We start from the raw sequence: 20,048 nt of genomic DNA, 5'->3' as shown, positions 1-20,048 counted from the left end.
TCACTGGCTTTCCTGGCAAGTGTGAGAAAAAGTGGCAATTCTCTGCAGCCCAGGAATCTGGCGCCACAAAACATCCCAGGCACACAGCTAGCACCTTGTCAGGCTGTCTGAAATATTTTTTAATTCCAAAGTTGCTTTTCTATCCATATATATTAGATCTGTGTTTTTCATGACAATGTCTCTACCACACTCATTTATTTAGGGTTTCATCTTCCTCCTGCAGCTGCTCTTTTTGACAGCAATAGTGGAAAAGATTATTTAGGGGCTGAACTAAATAACCTCAGTGCCATCACCCAGGAAGAGGCAGAGTGGACAGTGACCCCTCTGTGGTTATTAAATGGTTTTTACAATTATTTGGATTAAAATTCTCTGCATCATTCTCTTACTCCCTTTTTTTTATTTGCTTGCCAGAACCTGCCCAGGTCAGACAGCTGGATCTGAGTCAAGAGGAAAAACTTTCCAGCAGCTGAGTCATGCATGACCCATGAAAGAACAAACTCACATAGGAGCCTCAAAATTTCATCCAATCACCTTACCTTTAGTTAAATTTGCTGCTGATCAGGACAGAGCTTCTCCTTAACAACAAAGCAGGAACTCATTATTTCTCATATTTTCTACCATTTTAGGTCTGGTTATTCTGGAGGTGTTCAAGGCCAGGTTGAATGGGGCTTGGAGCAAACTGGGAGAGTGGAAAGTGTTCCCCTCATGGCAGAGCTGGAACTGGATGCTATTTGATGTCCCTTCTGTGATTTTTAGATAAATATTTTGGCCGTGTCCTCCCCAAGCCCCGCCACGAGTCCTCACAGAAATCCACCGCAATCGCAGCACAATGAAAATTTTACCAAATTTGCTGCAGAAATTTCACTGAACACCCCTGATGGCCCCAGGGGGGTACCCACCTCTCCTCTGCCCACTGCCTGAGGCGCTGCTGGGCACTGGGGGAGTGGAAGGAGAACCTGTCCATGCTGCGGAAATGCTGCTTCTCGGGCGAGAGCCGGCGCCGCAGCTGCTCCAGCTCGTGCTCGTACATCAACCTCTGCCTCTCCAGAGCTGATCTCTTCTCCTCCTCATGCTGCTGCTCCAGGCTTTGCAGGATTGACTGCATTGGGTCTAGGCAGAGTTTGAAAATAAAGAAAGTACTGCAGTGAAATTCATGCTGAGGAGCGTCCTGGGTGCACGGTGTGAGCGCAGGTATCAGGTAAAAAGAGAGATTCTGGTTTTGTTGCAGTGTGTATTTAAAAAGTGCTGCTGAATTTTGAAGCAAAACAAATGTTTACAAGGTAGATGATTTAAGAGAATTAAGAAAAGGGAAAGCCCAAGTTGGAGAAAAAAAAAAAATCTTCCTATTTCCCAAAATAATGTCATTCTGGGACAGCTACATAAGACCACAAAAACTCAAAAACACGGTTTCAGAGACAGAAATCATTGCAGTTAATGCCTGAGTGAGACATAACACAAGAAAAATAAACAGCCAAGTGAAAACACTTTGATTTGAGACTGCAGTTCCACCAGCATTCCACTTTTGGCTTTCCCCTTAGCAAGAACTGCCAAACCAAACAGTCTGCCATGGTTATTTTTCCCTCCTCAAGCACAAAAATGACTGTGATGAGTCATTCACAAGGAAAATTCTCCAAAAGGAAGTTATAAGGGAAAAAGTCTGTGGTTATCCTCATATTTTATACCCATTTCCAAATAATTTTTTGTGGCTCCTTACCATTACTACCAAGAGCCTTCATGGTGACTTCCATCTGGGCATATTCATAGCTGAAGTTAATCTCACTGGACACCTCACTGGAATTGTCTCCATCTATATCCAGCTGCTCCACACTGTTACTGCACTTCATGGAGTTGTCCCGCTCCTCATCCTCATGATCTGCCTTCTTCTTCTTCTTTGGCAAATTCAGCCTTTAAATAAGAGGAAAATTTTTAGAGAATTATTAAATTGCACAGCTCTGAAACATAGGGTTGCTTTCAAATATTGTTAAAATTCAGTAGAGCCTCGAAATCAGAAGCTTTTTTTGCCTTTCAAATTTTATTGATCTCCTGTGGGTGTAATTTTCCTCAGGGCAAAAACAGGAGCAGAAGGTAAACTAATTAATCCATTCTACATTCTCATAATTAAGTACCTCATGCTACCAATAATACAGTTTAGAGAATCATGACATTTTTTAGTCATTCCACATCCAAATAATTTAGAGGCAATAATGAAGTGATAGCTCACTTTTTTTACATGGGTTCTCCTTTTAAGGATGAAATAAAGCAATGCCATTTTAGACTGTCATTCAAATTTACTGATTTTTGAGGTATTTCAGAGGGTTTCAAAGCACAGTCTTGAATAGAAAACGTCTACCAGTGATCCTGTCTGATACAGGAAGGTCACAGATGTGGTTGGGACTACAGGAGACAGAGAACACAGCGACCTTGTAATAACATTAAGCATTAAAAACCAGTCCAACATCTTTCCATTTTACAGTCCCCATCTTTCCTTGCACCTTAACCCAAAACAAAGTGGGTGCCAATTTACAATTCCTGTAATAACTTCTGTTACCTGAAGAAGTGGTTGTTTCCCCACAGGATTCTGTCTCCGTGGTGGAGCTGGATGGGACACACGACAGCAGAGCCATTTACAAACGTCCTGGGAAAAGGCAAAAATCTGAAGTAAATATTTTTATATGAAGCTTCATTTTTTTTCCCCTCCCAGTATTACTTTCATTACTGCAACAAGTAATGGTAGGAGAAGAGATTTAGGGATTGCAAACAGGCAAAATATTCCCAGAAAATTCACTGATCTACCCAGTGCTGTTCCATACAAGCCTCAAATTCAGCTACTTTTGACCTCTTAAGCTCATGAAGGTCAGTACATTTAGACAGATACTACTACAGCTGTGTCTGGGGAGTAAAATTGGAGCTTAAAAATGAGCAGCCTGAGAAAACAAAGTCACTAGAAAAAAACACTTGCACACTGCTCTGAAATACAGACACAAACCAGAAATATTTGAATAAGGCAATATTTGACAGAAATTTTTGAATGAGGCACCTTTACTACATGAACAGCTTAAAGATACTAATTAAAATAATCAGAAACTACTTTTATTTCAGAGTCAGATTAAGTTTGAAAATAGGATTGTGGGATAACTCAAATTTGAAGGGAATCTCAGGTTGTCACTCAGTCCAATCTGCTCCAAGCAGGATCAACCACAAATCAGGGTAAATGTGCAAAGTTAGAATTTGGTGTATTAACAGTAAGTTATTGGAGATGCTGACTCTGCATGTCATTTTGTGATCAATCTGAATATGCCAGCTGCTTCTCAAGTAGAGCTACTTAACTGAATAAAGGAACAAAAGCTTCAGCAGCTCTTTGCATATCAACAGATCTCCTAGAAAATTAATTCAAATTTTGATAGGAGTTACATCTACGCAGCTGCAAATCAGTGAGTATCTACTTGCTGAAAGCACATGCAATTTACTCATCTCCTCTTTAAAAATTTGGGCTACAAACACCCTCCCTGAGAGAAATCCCACTGGAATGGAACATGAGTTGACAGAGGAACAGGTGACAATTAAAATGTAAAAGCAGAATTTTTCTTATTACGAAGGAGATAGAGAAGTTTGTTTTCCAAGTATCTTTGTGCACCATTAATCATAAAAGACTGGATAAAATGACAACTATCAAACAGCTGTGGCTGCATTTTATTCCTTCACCTGGTATTTTTTTGAGGGGTCAGCATAACCTGGCCTTCTGGGGTGATGTCTATGATGCAGTGCTCAGGAAGAATTCCCATTCCACACAGCTGGATATCTTGAGAGTTGTCTGAGCCTATTAATGTGTGCTCCTGGGGAAAAATTAATTCAGATGTTAATGATGGATTGCAGAGGTTCACTGGGTCTAATTCACCCTTTCTCCTTCTGGATGTGTTGTGTCATCTGGTCCCAAAATGTCACAGCTGTTCAATACTTCCCTTAGAGGGAAAAAGAGAAGAAAATCAACTTTGTCTCACAATAACAAGCAGGGAGCACTCAGGAAAGTTTACAGGTAATAGTTAAACATGAAAAAGAAGATAATTTTATGATTTAATGGAGGAATCCAGTGCCTCAGAATGTTGTAGAAGCCAAAGGAATAAAGGATTTCAGGCAGGAATTTAGAAAGGCTCTCAGTGGCAGATCCATGGTGGTTATGGAGGTTCCACCTAGATCAGCAATACAGCTCAGGAAAATCCTGGATACTCAGGGTATGGGGGATTTGGAATGAAGGATCACCCCACACATAAAATTGCTGAGGTTGGAAAAAAACACTTTAAGACCATCCAACCATTCCCGAGCACTGCCAAGGCTACCACTGCCCCATGTCCCCAAATGCCACCTGCACAAGGCTTTTAAATCCCTCCAGGGATGGGGACTCCACCACTGCCAGGGCTGGATCCCCCTTTTGGGACAGAAATCTCTTTTTTAGGCATCTCCAAGCAATTTTTGAGGAATAGATTTAACAGTTTAGACAGGTCAATTTAGGTTGTTCTTCAGTACTTGAAGGACCTGGTGCACACACAGCTCAGAGAGAAAGTGGGCAAATATTCTGAGAAACAAGAGAGTTAAATCTCAGGATTTTAGGAAAAACAGCTGCAAGTAATTTTATCGCAATAATTTCAAAGCACAGGGATTTTTACACCAAAATTCCCCAGGAGAAAGATAAATCTGAGTTATTAAAAAAAAAAACAAAGACTAATTGAAGGAGACAAAATCTACCCCAAGGCGTTTTCCCTAGAAAAGGAAAAGAGCACAGATCCACCTGAGATTTTTCCTGCTGGCACTGATGGGCCAAAGACTTTGTCCCACTCTTGTCCTTGTCCCCAGTGACCACTGGGACAAAGTGGGATCTGTCCCAGTATCTGTCAGTGATTTAGCAGCTGAGTCACACTCTGCACTTTTACGTGCAAGTTGTCTGGGGAAGAGTCAACCTCTCCAAAACCTCAGCTCTTTTCTCCTTTTTAATGTGTTTTTTTTAGCAGATACAACATGGAAAAAGTGTTTTCCCCTGTTTCTATTGAGATATCGCAGAGCCACGATGGCTGATATAAAAGAGGATCAGATATTTCCTAAGACTGACTAAACCAAAACCATCTTTCAGCTTAATTGCTGATTTTGTGGCTGTTTTGAGAGTTACTACCCCACTTCAAAGGGAACAGAATGATTTAATGTGAAGCTCAAACTGCTGATGTTCGCTGCAAAATTTTTAGAATTTGCACTCCAAGATGTGACTTTAAAATGGTTGTACCTTGCTTCTCCTCCTGAATCCCCCATCTACAATTTGTAAAAGCCACAATAAACTGCCCAAATATTTCAGCACAGGGTGAAAAAGTCACATCATATGTTTGATGGTTAATATCAGAAACAGGGTCTGCACATCAGAAGTCCTGAGGCAGAACAGATCTTTTTTTCACTTTTGGCAAGTTGCACAAAGAGGATTAAAAATGCATTTCATAAACTGAAGACAGCAGCCAGAATTTAGACTACACACAGAGAAGCTGACTACTGATATGCCCAACTTTCATATAAAACAATTTCATGGGTAAAAGCTTGTGAAAGTTCGCATAAAAAAACCCAACCAACAAAAACACCTCATCCCAGAACAGGAGACAGTTTCTCAAAAAGAACAAGTCTAAATTTCTTTTAAAAAAAACACCAAAGAAAACCAAAACAAACAAAAACATCAAATCCCCAAACTTTTCCTGTGCATCAAAAAATTACATTTGAAACAAAAAGGTTGTACTCATAAAAATCTTAATATTTTTAGACATACAGTTCTATAGAACTCTCCAAGTACACCTCTCCAAATGAATTAGAGGCCTGACATTACAAAAATTTTATATACAAAGATATATTTTTACCTTTAAATAGTACACCAGGAGTTCATTGAGAGCTGGATCTGCATTCAAATTAACCAGGAAGCATTTATTATCCCCAACTTTTATTCCAGAGGACTGCAGGGATATGCCAAGGCTTTCCAGCTGTTTCTGACGCTCCTGGAAGAGAGCAGCCATCAAAACTGAGCTGACTGATGCCCAAACATTCTGAAATCCATTCCCATCTGCTCGAGCCACCAGGCAAAAATGATGGATTGGTACTTCTAGAACAGGAAATTCTTTCTTCTGCAACAGGTGAGGCACAGAAGGTTCAGTTGTACCAAGCTCTGCTCAGGGCTATCTGTGATTCCTCCTGTGGCTCCGTGCTTTGGTCCCACACATTCCCATATTCCCAGTGGGAAATGAAAGCAGCTGGGAGCAGCCTCCTGCAGCACTGCAGAGCATCTCCATGACCTCACTGGAACAGCAAAATGCTACCACAAAGCCATCTCTAGAGCCCTTTATTCTCCCTTCCCAGCTAAAAAGCAAGAAGTTAAGTTAAATCCTTGCCAAGCCAAGCTCCATGTCTATCCTTTGTTCCAGAGCAATCAAAATGACAAAAAACTGGCAACCTGCTATTTAAGTAATGCAAAGAACACTTCCTGCTGAACAAGAATAGCAGCATTTTGGATGGTGTTTTGTTCTTGTCAAAAGACTTCATAGAAATGCCCAACAAAGCATTACTGTGCAAAAAATGTCCATCTCTCAAAGGGAAGGGTTTGGGTGAGACCAGAACAGTGAAAGAGGAACATTAAACATTTCTGACTTAGAAACAGAAAGGGATTCTTCTACAAAAAAAAAATCCACTGGGATAGAAAAGTTGAGAATTGTTCCCAGGAGCAGAGAGAAACTGAAGTGAGACTCACTGTCTGCAACAACAACAACAAAAAAATTAGAAATAAATATGAGAGACTCCTCATAGGATTACTGGGGGAAGCAGCAACAGGAGAGGGTGAAATTATTAAGCAAAAAAACCATACAAGAGACCTACACTGCTTTCCCAGTGCTGCTGAGACTTTTAAAAAAATCAAATTAGATAATGTAAGAATAATCCTGGAATGTTTATCTTTACCTATCAGTGTGCTTTATATTAAAAAAACTGAGTATGCCACAATATTCAGGATCATTCCCTGCTCAGTTGTACCACGTCCAATCAAGATTAAAACTGTAAAGAAATGGCACAACTCGCTCTTGATTTTCTGTTCCCTGTCTCCACATAGGCTTACAAACCCAACATGATGCCCTTGTAAGGGAAAGTCATGTGTGTGTGTGAGAGAGAGAGAGAAAACAAAGAACAGAGGAGAAACTGCAGTGTGATGTCAAAGATCTCTCTTCCGATCACCAGTGCCAGGCTCTGAAGTTCACAAAAATCCTCATTATCTGCAGAGATAAAGCACATGTTGCCCCAAGGAGAACTTGGCCCACAATGTGAACCTCATAGGATTAACTGAGAGAAAAAGAGCCAGTTCCTGTTAATTTTTTTCTCAAGACCTAATGTTAATTAACTTAAACGCTGAAAAAAACATTAGAAGTATGTCAAATACTGAAATTTTTCACTGAAAATGTGAAAAATTGCCTGTTCATGTGGCTGGTGTTTAAGGCTTTGAACTCTTATTGATGTCTCTTTGATGGTCCTTGCTGTCTATTAGGACTCATCCTTTCCTCAGAGATTTACAAATATTCCTCCTTCCTACCTGTCTACCCTGACACAATTTGACAGATAGATGAAAAAGCAGCAAAGACAACATGTGGAGGACACAGCACAGCCCCCTTTCCCTATATCCCTGTCCTACTTGGGGGCAGAAAATATAAAAACAAAAGTGAAGTTGAGCCTGGGAAAAAAGGAGAAGAGGGGAGAAGGTGTTTCAAGATTTAGTTTTTTTTTCTCATTACTCTACTCTGATCTGATTGGTACAAATTAAACTCATTTTGCCCAGTGAAATCAGTTTTGCCCATGACAGTAATGGATCATTTATCTCTCCCTGTCTGTATCTGGACCCAGGAACCTTCTGTTACCCTTCTCTCCCCTGTCCAGGTGAGGAGGGGAGTGACAGTGTGGCTTCCACTGACTTCCAGACAGTCCTGGAACAGCCTGTGCTGCACAAACACTTGTCCTCATCCCTCCTCTGGAAAAAAAAAAATTCCCTTTTTCAAGGCTCATGAAACTCCCAGCTCTGAAACATCCTACCAGGCTGGGAATTTAGAGACAGAAAGGCAGAGAGCAAATGCAGACATCAAGGCACATTTAGTCTGAAGAGCTGAACTCATTACTTCAGTTTTTCAACCTCCTCACACATTCAAAGCCTAGAAACTATTGTGTAGGATAAGAGCAGGATTTTTTTACTATTATTATTTTTTTTTCCACCCTTATACACAGGGAGGAATTGCACTGAAAGGCAGGAAGCCCTCATAGTCACAGGCAGCACTTCTTACAATGGATCTTTAAAACCAAAGTCAACACAGTCTATTCTGATTGTGGCATCTACAAGAGGGCTTTGTACCAGAGGCTCCATTCTCCCCTTATTTATTACACACTATTCATCACCTCCCCACAGTCCTCCCCCTCCAAAGCTCCCCTCTGCAAATATATACATCAGCATTTGTGTGGGAAGAACCAGGAGTGTCATGCAACAACCGTGGTGACCTGCCTCATTTTTCCAAGGTAATCATCTCCAGTTATGGTCTGAAGCCCTAAATATCAGTTTAGGAGCTATTAAAACACACATAGATCCTCAACAGCTCTATTTTTTATCATTCTGAATGCCCTTTGCCTGGTGCATTGAGGCACTCAGTCCATAACCTTGCACTGAATGCTCTCAATGCTCCCCATCACAAACAATTTTACTGCCTGAAGAATATAAAAACCCCTGTAATCCTCTCATCCGTGGATTTTTTTTTTTTTTTTTTTTTTGTTAAATAACTTCTCCATTTGCATACAGTGACAATTTATTATTGTCACTGGAGTGGTAATCTGGGAGGCACCCATCTATCACAGGAATTAAGTGAAGCTTTTCAAAAGGGCAGCAAGCTTGACCTACTTACCCATAAATGTGGGGAGAGACTCAGACAACCTCTATGAACTGACAGACAAAGAAAACAAACCTATTTTTCATAAAAAATGGGGGCAGGGAAGGAGGAAAGAAAGCAGCAAACCTGAGCTATCTCCTCAGTTTTTCGTAATTTTTCTTCCCAGGTCACGGTCATCTCCTGAATCAACTTTTCTGATTCCTCCAATCGTTCTTTTAATTCTGGTGATTTCATAGCCTGCAGGAATAAAAGCAAATGAAACAAGAAAAGCTTGTTGTGCTCTGTGTTTTTTCCCTCTGCAGCCACACAGATGGGGGAATGAATAAAGGCAACATGACTCATTTTTCAAGGCACACTAAGCAGTAAGTAAAGGGGTCTTAAAAACACACATTGCACGTAAAGGCAGAATCCACCCAAAAGTTCTTTAATTAGTTTAAAGTACAGATGTTAACGTGGAGTTTTTATGTGCTTCAACACAAACCAATTACATGATACTGGCAGATTTGCACAAAGATACTCATACAGAAATTAATCTTATCTCTGCATTCCAAGTGACTCATGTTAAAACCAGTTTGTTTTTAAAGATCCTGCTGCTCTGGCTATCAAACTCTCAAAATGACACCTCACATCTCAGTACACTGCCATGCCACCAAAATATTTTTATTGCTCATTTTTAAATGGCCTGATGTGTGCATTATTTTTTCTACAGGAAAAATGCAGCTCTTCTGGTTATGCACCTCTGCATTTCTACATGCAGTTTACATCAATATATATCAAAGGAAGCTTTACAGTGAGCTTCTGGACACTGAAATTCCATTTTCTTGCTAATTTGCCACTGCTCTAATTTTGTCTGGTGAAATATTCAAAGGCCCATGTTCCAAACACAGACTACCTTAAGGAGATACTCCCACAGCCACCCATCAGACACCACAAAACCTGAAAGGGTATCAGCATCCCCCCATCCCTGGAAGTGTCCAAAGCCAGGCTGGATGGAGCTTGGAGCACCCTGGGATAGTGGAAGGTGTCCCATGGCAGGGGCTTGGTCTAGAAGAGCTTTAAAAGGTCCATTCCAATTCAAACTATTCTATGATTTTTAAACTTCCATCTCCATAGTGGGATTTCCTCCTCTACAAACCCTGCTCAAAAAGCCTGTGGACTTCCTCATGTCATTATTTCATTACTGCTAATGAGGAACATGGGTTTGGCTGGTTGGCATTTATGCAATGCCAATTAAACAATGGGAGCATCATTCTCCAGCATCAGACATTTCCTTACCACAAACCCAAAACTCCTCACAGGAATCCAGATCAAGGAGTGGCCTCATTACACTGCAGTTCCTTCAAGAAAAGGAGCAAGTGCCAGGATTGGAAAATCCTGTTTTAAGACAGGAGTTTCCTCTGCCTCAAGACACAACAGTCTAGGAACTGTCAGCTGATGTGTCCTGTGTGGGCTTTTTCTCCTTTAAATACCTAAATATGTGGTTAAAGGGAGAAGGATTTTGGACAAGGGTCTGGAGGGACAAAAGGGAATGGTTTCCCATGAACAGAGGGCAGGGATGGATGGGATATTGGGAAGGAATTCTTGGCTAGGAGGGTGGGGAGGCCCTGGCACAGGGTGCCCAGAGAAGCTCTGGCTGCCCCTGGATCCCTGGAAGTGTCCAAGGCCAGGCTGGACAGGGCTGCTTGGAGCACCCTGCGATAGTGGAAGGTGTCCCTGGCCATGGCAGGGGGTGGGACTGGATGACATTTAAGGTCCCTTCCAACCAAAACCACTCCATGATTCTGTGAATTCCACACAAGAAGCCAAGGCAATTTCCAAAAAAAAGTAATTCACAGTACTAGAAAAAAACATTATCAGGGCAAAGGGGTGGACACTACCAGGGCAGAATGATGAAGCCCAGATACTCTCAAGGTTCAATTTGTCCATTTCTTTGGACAATAAGTGAACATTTTCACACATTTCAGCTGCACAATGACCTCAGTAACTCTCCTTATTCCCCACAATGCCGAAATAAACCCCAAAGAAATGAGCCTAGCCTGACCCCAGACCCACAGGCTGCTTCTCTGCTGGAAGCAGGTGAATTCCCAGCTCAGGAAGGACAAGCTGGTGGCCTTGGCACAGACAAATTAAAACATGATGTTAATTCCATAAAAAAAAAAAATTCAAAATGCATGGATTATAAAAGAAAAGGGGAAAAGAGGATAATTCCATACTCTGTGAGGGGAAAGCCAACTGTCAAGTTCTGTCCTGGCTGTTCAGGAGAGAAAAGGACACTGACACCAAAAGGCAAATAAAACCCAAACCCCACAACTTGGCAACTTCTATATCTGGAAATGAGCTTTGAAAATGTAACCTGTCATAATGAGTCAGTGCTTTTGTTCACTTCAGGAAGTTATTTATGCACATTTCTGGAAGAACAATTAGATGGGCAACAAATGTAATGAAGTGAAAGGAGCACAAGGCTGTGAATGTGGGGTTTGACCTTTACTGTGCAGCCTCTTAACAGCAAATTGCTCTGGCTTTTCCCTGCTCTTTGTCAATGCCACTGGGATGACAACTAGGGTGGGATTTTAATACTTAGGAAATGAAATATTTATTATTTCATCCTTAGGAAACACTACTTCATTACTTTGGACAGCTGCCATTATTTTGGGAATAATACTAAAAAATGAAACAAATGGGGATTACTTGCAACTCTCAGAGTACTGCTAAGTCTGTAGCTGATATTTTAGAGGAATTTTTAGATATTTAATATTAGGATATTTAACTTGAGACACCTTAAAGAAACTGATACACACACAGTGCATGCTTAGCACATTAGGCAGCTCAAATGAGAAGAGTCCAAAATCCACAAGTCATTTGCAGTATCACAGCCAGCATTCCCTGCATACCTCAGGATGCAAATGTTGTAATCATAATTTTTCTGAGCTTCAAACCACAGGGATTACATCACCATTGGTTTGTCCCTTTGGAAACAGAACTCAGAATTACACTAATTCTTGGCCTTCATCTAACATTTAGACCATGTTTCTCTTGAAATGTCACTCCAGAAACAATCACAGGATAGGCTGGAAAAGACCTTGGAGATCATTGAGTCCAATCTATGACTTAACACCACCTTATCAACTAATCCATGGCACTGAGTGCCACATCCAGTTTTTTTTTAAACACCTCCAGGGATGGTGACTCTACCAGCTCCCTGGGCAGCCCATTCCAATGCTCAATCACTCTTTCTTGTTAAGATTTTTTTTCTAATTTCCCATTTTTTCTAATGTTAAGCCTAAATTTCCCCTGGTGCAGCTTAAGGCTCTGTCCTCCCATCCTGTCACTGCTTGCCTGGGAGAAGAGACTGAGCCCCACCTGGCTACAACTTCCCTTCAGGGAGTTGTAGAGAGATATTGCCTAGAGCCTGTGAGAGATTCAACAGCTGGAAACAGGCAAGAAAACATTATTTAACTGAAGTCACATCTCACAGGATGCGGCCATGCTGAATTCTTAAAATATATCAGCAGAGCTCTGCCTAAAAATCACCCAGTCTTAACTGGAACTATCCATGCTTCCATGTCCTCTGCTTCACAGAATAAAACCAAGAATGCTCAACAAGGTGCTCAATATCTCAATGAATGCCTGTGTTTCAAGATGGACATACAGAAAAATGTAAATAAATTATATAAAGGGAGATGGAAGCATCCCCTGGATGCTCTGCAACATTCCCTCATGGAATTCTGTCTTAGGTTACAAGATATGGCTGGGATGTGTATTCTATTTGCCATCTGTTAGAGGTGGGGCAGTTATCTTCTGTTAATTGGGCAGTTTTTCTTTATCTCTTCCATAACCAATCCTCCCTCCAGGAAATACCTTCTGCTAATGGGCCAGTGAGTGTCACTGCATGGCTGATAAAATTCCATCATCCCACTGGGAGATGCTCCACCCAGAGGGAGGAGCCAAGCATTCCTACCTGGATATAATCTGAGATTTGGAATACCACAGGCAACTTTTTCCCACTGGATTCCCAGAGGAGCAGCTTTCTTCACTGGATTCCCAGAGGAAGACCAGGCTCATCTACACCACCACAGGACCTTCAGAGGAAAACTAAACCCTTCTACAGGAGTAGAAGGAAGCCCTCCCCACTGCAGGAGGGCTGCAGCCACCATTTAATTGGACTACTACCAACACCCTGAACAACAGGGTGTCAGGTTGTATTCTGACTCTGTCAGTAATATTTTCTTTTTGTACTATTACATTTGTATTTCTTTTTAATTTTCCTAGTAAAGAACTGTTCTTCCTGTTCCCATATCTTTGCCTGAGAGCCCCTTAATTCCAAAACCATAACAATTCAGAGGGAAGAAGTTTACATTTCCCATTTCAAGGGATGCTCCTGCCTTCCTTAGCAGACACCTGTCTGTTCGAACCAAGACAAAAAAAAAAATTCCTTCTGTAGAGCCAGCTAAGCTCTACAGGGTGTCAGTTCATATTCTGACTCTGTCAGTAGTATTTTCTTTTTGTACTATTGCATTTGTATGTTTTTTTAATTTTCCTAGTAAAGAACTGTAAAGAACTGTTATTCCTGTTCCCATATCTTTATCTGAGAGCCCCTTAATTCCAGAATCATAACAATTCAAAGGGAGGAAGTTTACATTCTCCACTTCAAGGGACTCTCCTGCCTTCCTTAGCAGACACCTGTCTTTTCAAACCAAGACAAATTCCTTCTGTAGAGCCAGCTAAGCTCTACAGGGTGTCAGTTCATATTCTGACTCTGTCAGTAATATTTTCTTTTTGTACTATTACATTTGTATTTCTTTTTCATTTTCCTAGTAAAGAATTATTATTCCTACTCCCCTGTCTTTGCCTGAGAGCCCCTTAATTCCAAAACCATAACAATTCAGAGGGAAGGGGTTTACATTTTCCATTTCAAGAGAAGCTCCTGCCTTCCTTAGCAGACACCTGCCTTCAAACCAAGACAAATGCCTTCTATAGAGCTGTAGGGGGATGGAATATAAGAAAATAAAGGTAGTATAGAAAGTAATCTTACCCCTAAGAAGTTGCAGCTGAGGCAATTATTAGAGATTAAGAACAGGCCTGACTTTAACAGGCCACAGCTGTAGGCAATGAGAAGAGTGCTTTAAAAGAGTGGGTTGGTTGGTTGGCTGGTTAAAAGGGGAACTGGAGTCAGTTGGCTACGGTGAGAAGAAGGAAGAGTCAGTGCTTAGAGGAGCTGCCGATGAGAAACATCAAGGAGGTATGAAACTTGCAATAAGGAGACAACACTATGGAACCTCTGCAATATAATAACAACAGAGAGCCAGCTAAGCCTGGGTGGGGGTTTTCTGGGATTGCAAGGCTCAGGTTCGTACCTCAGCCTTGGTGAGCTGCTCCCGCAGCTTCTCCACCTCCTCGCGGAGCTCGCGGATGATGCGGGCGTTGGGGTCCTCGTTGACCACGGCGTGGTTGACGATGTTCTTGGCCCTGTCCGCGTAGCGCAGCGTCGACAGCGTCTCGTCGTAGTTGTCGGCCGCCGGGCTCACCGTGGCCACCATGGCTGTCTTGCTGTTGCCCCCGAGGCTGTCCTGGAAGGTTTGGGAGGGGTGGTTTAGAAGCAGTATTTTTATTTTGGTTTGTTGGGTTAAGAGTTTAAGCCATGCGAGTTAAGAAAAGGTTGCAATTTTTCAATGTTTGTTTTTGAAAGCTTGCTTGGGAAATGTCACTCTTGGATTTCGACATTATTGGTTTCTTTCAACAGGAACCAAAAAAAAGGCCTTGTTTTGGGCTTTACAGGGCTTGGTAAAGTATTCAAAGTTTTCTTTCTATGTTTTCTGCTTAGGTTTACAAACCAAAATGTAAACATTTCAGCACTGAGCTTCTCAGATGCCACTGAGGGAGCTCAGGAAAAACCATGATGAATTCAGATTATCTCATTTTAAAGACTAGAATACAGATGTCTTCAAGAAATAAATTACTGAGATATCTCTTCATAAACAATATAGCTGATTTTACTCCTATAAACATTCAGATTGGGGCCCTTTCCTTCCTCCCACTGGCACAACTCACAAATCTAAACTGAGTTATGTAAGAAATTACCCTCCTGGAATTTGGTTGAGAGAGAAGGGCACAAAACAAGGATGGAAGGAAGCAAGGATTCAATCTTTTTACTGACCATAAGACTATGGTTTACAATTTCAGCCAAATATAGATACATGAAGATAAAATATTCTGGTTTAAATTGTACAGCAGATTTTTTTTTCTGTGTGGCACTTTGGTTTCTTTGGTTTGTCTGGAATTTTGGGGTGGGTTTTTGTTTGTTTGTTTTTAACCCAATATCCTTTTCTGAGACAAACCACGCTCTTAATTTTCATCTTCAATAACCCATGAAATGTAGGTCAGGCATTGCCATTAGAACAATCTGACTGCATTAGCTGCTTGTCAAACCATTTCAGTTCCAAAACACACGTGGAGCTTTCCCCAGCAATCATTAAAATGCCCCTTTAAGTATTTGCCCAATACTCTTCTTTTGGCTGCGTGATGCCTAAACCAGTTTGACAGGAGTCAGGCTGTTGGCAGCACTTGGCTGTCTCTGGTCATGCAAAAGGGCATGGAACTCATATGAAACATAAATCTCTGTATATTTATAGTGTTCAACACAGTCAGCACAGGCAGGTAAGTGTATTTATGCAGAAATCAGCAGCAAAGAACAGTTTGCTGACTGATCTCACCGTGACTTTACTCATCCAAGGATTAGCCAGTGTTTACTCCAAGTTAATCCATGGCTTGGGAGGGTCCCCTCTGTACCACAGACATGTTTTTTTTAACTGAAAACTTTAAGACTAATGAATCATTCCATGGGATTTCCTGGCCAAAAATTAGGAGTGATACCCTGCAACTGCAATCCCTGTTCAGCATAAAAAGCTGGAGTTTGGCAGGGAGCTGGCCAGGTACTCCCCTTCCAAATCCAACCTTAACTGTTTGCCCTTTGGGAACGTCCTTCTGCACAAATTAGCTCCAAAATAGGATGAATTCATTATTTGAATTGCAGCTCTGCTGTAGAGGCAGCTGAGAACACTGTAAGAGTGATACATCAGAACCCACAATACACCCATTATAAACTGGGCAAAGTCCCTCTTGTAGCAATTCAAGCCCAATGCCAGACTGTCTGATAAAGTTTTATGTATAAACCCCATGTGCTGATTTTACTGGTTTCTTTAATGATAAGCAAGAAAGGTGAAAAATTAGCAAATCAGCCTCTCATTAGTGAAAAGAGTCTGTAAACCAGCCTGGCAAGGCTGGGTTTGCATGTGTTAGAGAGACAGAGTGGAAATAAAGAAGTTATTTCGAAGAATTAACTAGCTTTTTCTCCTCTAGCAGTAAGATTATTGTGAAAACAACTCAAAATGTAGAGCTCAGAAATTGTATTTTTAATAGCAGCCATCAGGCTTCTGATTAACACAGGACAACAAGATGTTTGTGCCAATCAGGCACAAACAATTTGATTAAAACCAGAAGTTACAGAATTGACAAAGATATTTTGCTCCCTGCACATAACCTGATGCCACTGCTCAAGCAATATTTTTCAAAATGGCACTTTTGTCTAAAATCCTCAACAAAATTAAGCAAAAAGTTTCAGATCTTGAGGTCTCCTGAACTGATTTCTCAGACTTGTGGAGAGATACTGTATGACAGATATTCCTGCAGTTAGAACACATTTAGTCTGCTTTGGTATCATAATTAAAAGTTGAAAGCCAGGGAGAAAGCTCAGCCCACTGTCATGGACATATTTTATGAAAAATCTTTTCGTTAGGATCTTTTCTCCTGAGAGGCCTCAGAAACGAAATGTGAACAATGATTATCTGCTGCTGTGGAATACAACAGGTGCATCTTTGATTGGTCTCATGTGGTTGTTTTTAATTAATGGTCAATCACAGTCCAGCTGTCTCGGACTCTCTGGTCAGTCACAAGATTTTATTACCATTCCTTTCAATTCCTTGCTAGCTTTCTGATGAAATCTTTTCTTCTATCTTTTAGTATAGTTTTAATATATCATTTTCTTTTAATATAATATATATCATAAAATAATAAATCAGCCTTCTGAAACATGGAGTCAGATTCTCATCTCTTGACTGCAATTCAATCTCATGGCTTCTCCAAACAGGCCCCTTTAAGGGAATAAATCCCTTCTTTGATCTCTAATTAAAAAAAAATATATATAAATGTTCCCCCTTTCAAAAACAAAGCTTCAGTGAGAGCTTGTTTGTTAAAAAACCCCAAAAGCCCCCAAGCCTCGATGTTGGACACAAAGAGGGTTTGCCTGAAAGGAGGCAGAACAAAAGTGGGCTCTCGTTCCTGCGCCGCGTCCGGCCGGCGGCATCGTGGCCACAATGCCTCAGACAGGTGCTGAACAGGAATTGCAGTCTGCTCCCTGGATTTGTTTAGAAATGGAGCAGCAGAACTAATTCCAACAAGGCTGGAAATTCATCAGGAAGGTTTCCACCCTGCTCCAGCCACATCAGGAATCCAGAGCGCACCGGGGCGAAGTGAAGCTGCGCAGTGGCTTTGTTGTCAAATTGCAGAGAGCCAAAAAAATAATTTGTTTCTTCTAAATGAGAGTAAAAACTCAGTGTAAATATAGAGAGGCAAAGATGTATTTAAACACTGAAAAAACCTCAGTGCAAGAACACTGTGCTGTGAGAACTTGTTTTACTCAGACACTGTTTGTGTTGTGCCATTAAGATTTTTACATGGCTATTGGATATCCAGATCTGTTAGGGATAAATAATTTCACATGTCATGCTAAAAGGTCTATTATAAGGCAGCACTGAGAAAAATGAAGGTTTGTGTGTCAAGAGGTTACAGGAGCAGGGATTTTGTTTTACTTAAGCATTGAATTGAACTTGTTTTCAAACATCTGCAAGGAAAAATGTCATTTTTTTACATCTCCACACTTCTGTAAAATGTGCAAGTCACTTTGTCTTTTTCTTTCCACATGTGCAGTTAAATCCCAGGGATATGAAATTTAAACACTTAGAAACACTGCTAAGAAAGGGTGGGGAAACCAAGACAACAAAGTATAGCCAGATTGCCTACAAAAAAGTAAGAGGACAAAGAAAGGCTGGTGATGCCACAAATCAGTTTCTTCTCAGATTATTTCTTTCTACCAATAAGTATCTCAATTGCTGCTGGATAACAGCTAAACAGAGCACAAAGGGAAAAAAAAAGAAATTTGACTTACACAGATCTCATATTTAACAATTTGGGTTTCTTCATTTAGACTGTACACATGTTCATCCAAGTGCCATCATGAAACACTCCTTTTTCCCCCCAAAAAAACACCAAATAAGAGTTCTGCACAGTTCAGAAAATGATTTAACTGCTCATTTCACATAAACAGCATCTCTGAAGTCTCCTGACCTGTTCCTCAGACTGTAACTGGGATAATGCTCTGCAATTATACTCTGCTGACAAAAGTAAAATATCTTAGCAATTAAATTAGACAATTAGGAAAAGGTAATTGTCTTAATCAACATCTTCAGAGCCAAGCATACCAGGATGTAAAATCAGCTGTATGCAGAAATAACCCAAATTAAATTAGCCCCAAGGTTGTGTGTGAAGCTGTACTTACACTGACCCATAAAATATACACTGCTTTTAATTTTATTTTTGAAGTTCCTTAATCCTTAGGCCATTGCAGGTCAGCAGAAGACACATACTTAGTCTGCAGAGATATTAATGGCTTACATCCAGCTCATTTTCCAAAGACAATTATGGTTAACATCAAACCCAGAAAATGAAGCAAAAAGCACAGAATTTTGATTTCATTCAATGAGACTCTTCTCCCCCTTTCCTCTCTTTTATTTCACTTTAAAAAAGAATATTAAAAAAAATCCCTTACTTACTTTAAGTAACCAAGTGAGCACAGAATCACGATATGGAACAAATTTGTTCTTGTTCTTGCCAGCAGCCTGATCTGCCAGGGCAGAAATAACCAGCCCCAGAGTTGTGAGGGATCTGCCCAGAGAACACAAACAGTCATTAACAAGGGTAAATATTCATAAGTCAAATGCATATTTAGACAGTGACTTTCTCTCTGAAAACATGCTCTGAGGAAAAAATTCCTCATTTAATTTTGATCGTTTCTTCTTCACAAAAGCACCACTCTTATTTTTTTTTTCAGTATGTTTTCAGTCTTAATAATCAGCTCCTCACAATGAAATTCATGGCAGCTGCAGGAACACAAATATTTTTTAAAAAGATGGAGATCTTATTCCCATATCTAAGAGTACTGCATGTTAAAAGGAGAATTAGAGAGAAGGAAAGGAGAAAAATTGACTACAAGAGCTTTGCAGAGGGAAGATAATGAGAAAATTGACTACAGGAGCTTCAGACTGTTTTACAAGTAGGCTGTATTTAGCAGGAAATGGTGATGAAAAAAGGAAAACAAACAATTTCAAAGCCTTACTTGTTAATGTTGCTTCCTTCTTTCAGCCTGTCTCCTGCAGCACCAGTTTTAGTTGCCCTCTCACTACCTGCCAAGTCCACCAGGCTGAGCTTGCCCACCTTCTCACCTGATGTCTGGGGAAGGAACCAGAGAACAGCCCCTGTTAGGACACTTCAATCAAGTTACACTGTTTGATGTATTTTACAACAGGAATCAAACTTCATTTTTGGTGTAAACTCTTCTTCCAGCCCCTCTGAGAATGGCTGGATTTGAACAGTGCCCTGTGCTAAGTCACTACCTGCTGCTTCAGAAACAACAGGGAAGTCATGGATACTGTGAAACCAGGTACTCCGATATTTTCAAATATCTCAGAAATCTCAAGAGGAGAGCACACTAATGAACTGCTGAACCATGAAAAATTCAGAGTTATGGCAAGGGAGTCACAAGCAGAGACATAAGGTTCACAATCCCATCTTGAAAACAGTCTCCTAAAATCCTCAGATTTTATACCAGAGTTTCTTCTGTTTTCCAGTGACCAGGAATTAACCTGATGAGAAGCATGTTATAATTTACATAAATTATCACAATTGCAAAGTCTCCTTTATTCTCATCAGCTTCCCGGAACACGATCCCAGCTAAGTGAGTATTTAAACCTGTAATGCACATTTTGTTACAAGTCCTTTCACCTCATTTGACCC

At 40.7% G+C, this 20,048-nt stretch overlaps 1 protein-coding gene across 3 annotated transcripts in view; it reads right to left on the bottom strand.

Moving 5' to 3' along the window:
• Positions 1-20,048, bottom strand: part of KIF13B (kinesin family member 13B) — a 124,492-nt gene that overhangs the window by 48,140 nt on the left and 56,304 nt on the right. For all 3 annotated transcript variants that reach the window (XM_071447761.1, XM_071447768.1, XM_071447776.1), the window contains 9 exons: positions 19,372-19,484; positions 18,809-18,920; positions 14,279-14,491; positions 9,051-9,161; positions 5,883-6,017; positions 3,703-3,833; positions 2,549-2,635; positions 1,715-1,905; positions 900-1,110 (listed from right to left, as the gene is read on the bottom strand). In XM_071447761.1, the coding sequence (XP_071303862.1) occupies positions 900-1,110; positions 1,715-1,905; positions 2,549-2,635; positions 3,703-3,833; positions 5,883-6,017; positions 9,051-9,161; positions 14,279-14,491; positions 18,809-18,920; positions 19,372-19,484 (1,304 nt within the window). The remainder of the gene's footprint in view (positions 1-899; positions 1,111-1,714; positions 1,906-2,548; positions 2,636-3,702; positions 3,834-5,882; positions 6,018-9,050; positions 9,162-14,278; positions 14,492-18,808; positions 18,921-19,371; positions 19,485-20,048) is intronic.

Source organism: Agelaius tricolor, unplaced genomic scaffold (genome assembly GCF_023055355.1).
Source record: "Agelaius tricolor isolate 1412-34295 unplaced genomic scaffold, bAgeTri1.0.p SCAF_1, whole genome shotgun sequence".
NCBI classification, from domain to species: domain Eukaryota; kingdom Metazoa; phylum Chordata; class Aves; order Passeriformes; family Icteridae; genus Agelaius; species Agelaius tricolor.
This window is presented reverse-complemented; position numbering and strand designations above follow the sequence as displayed.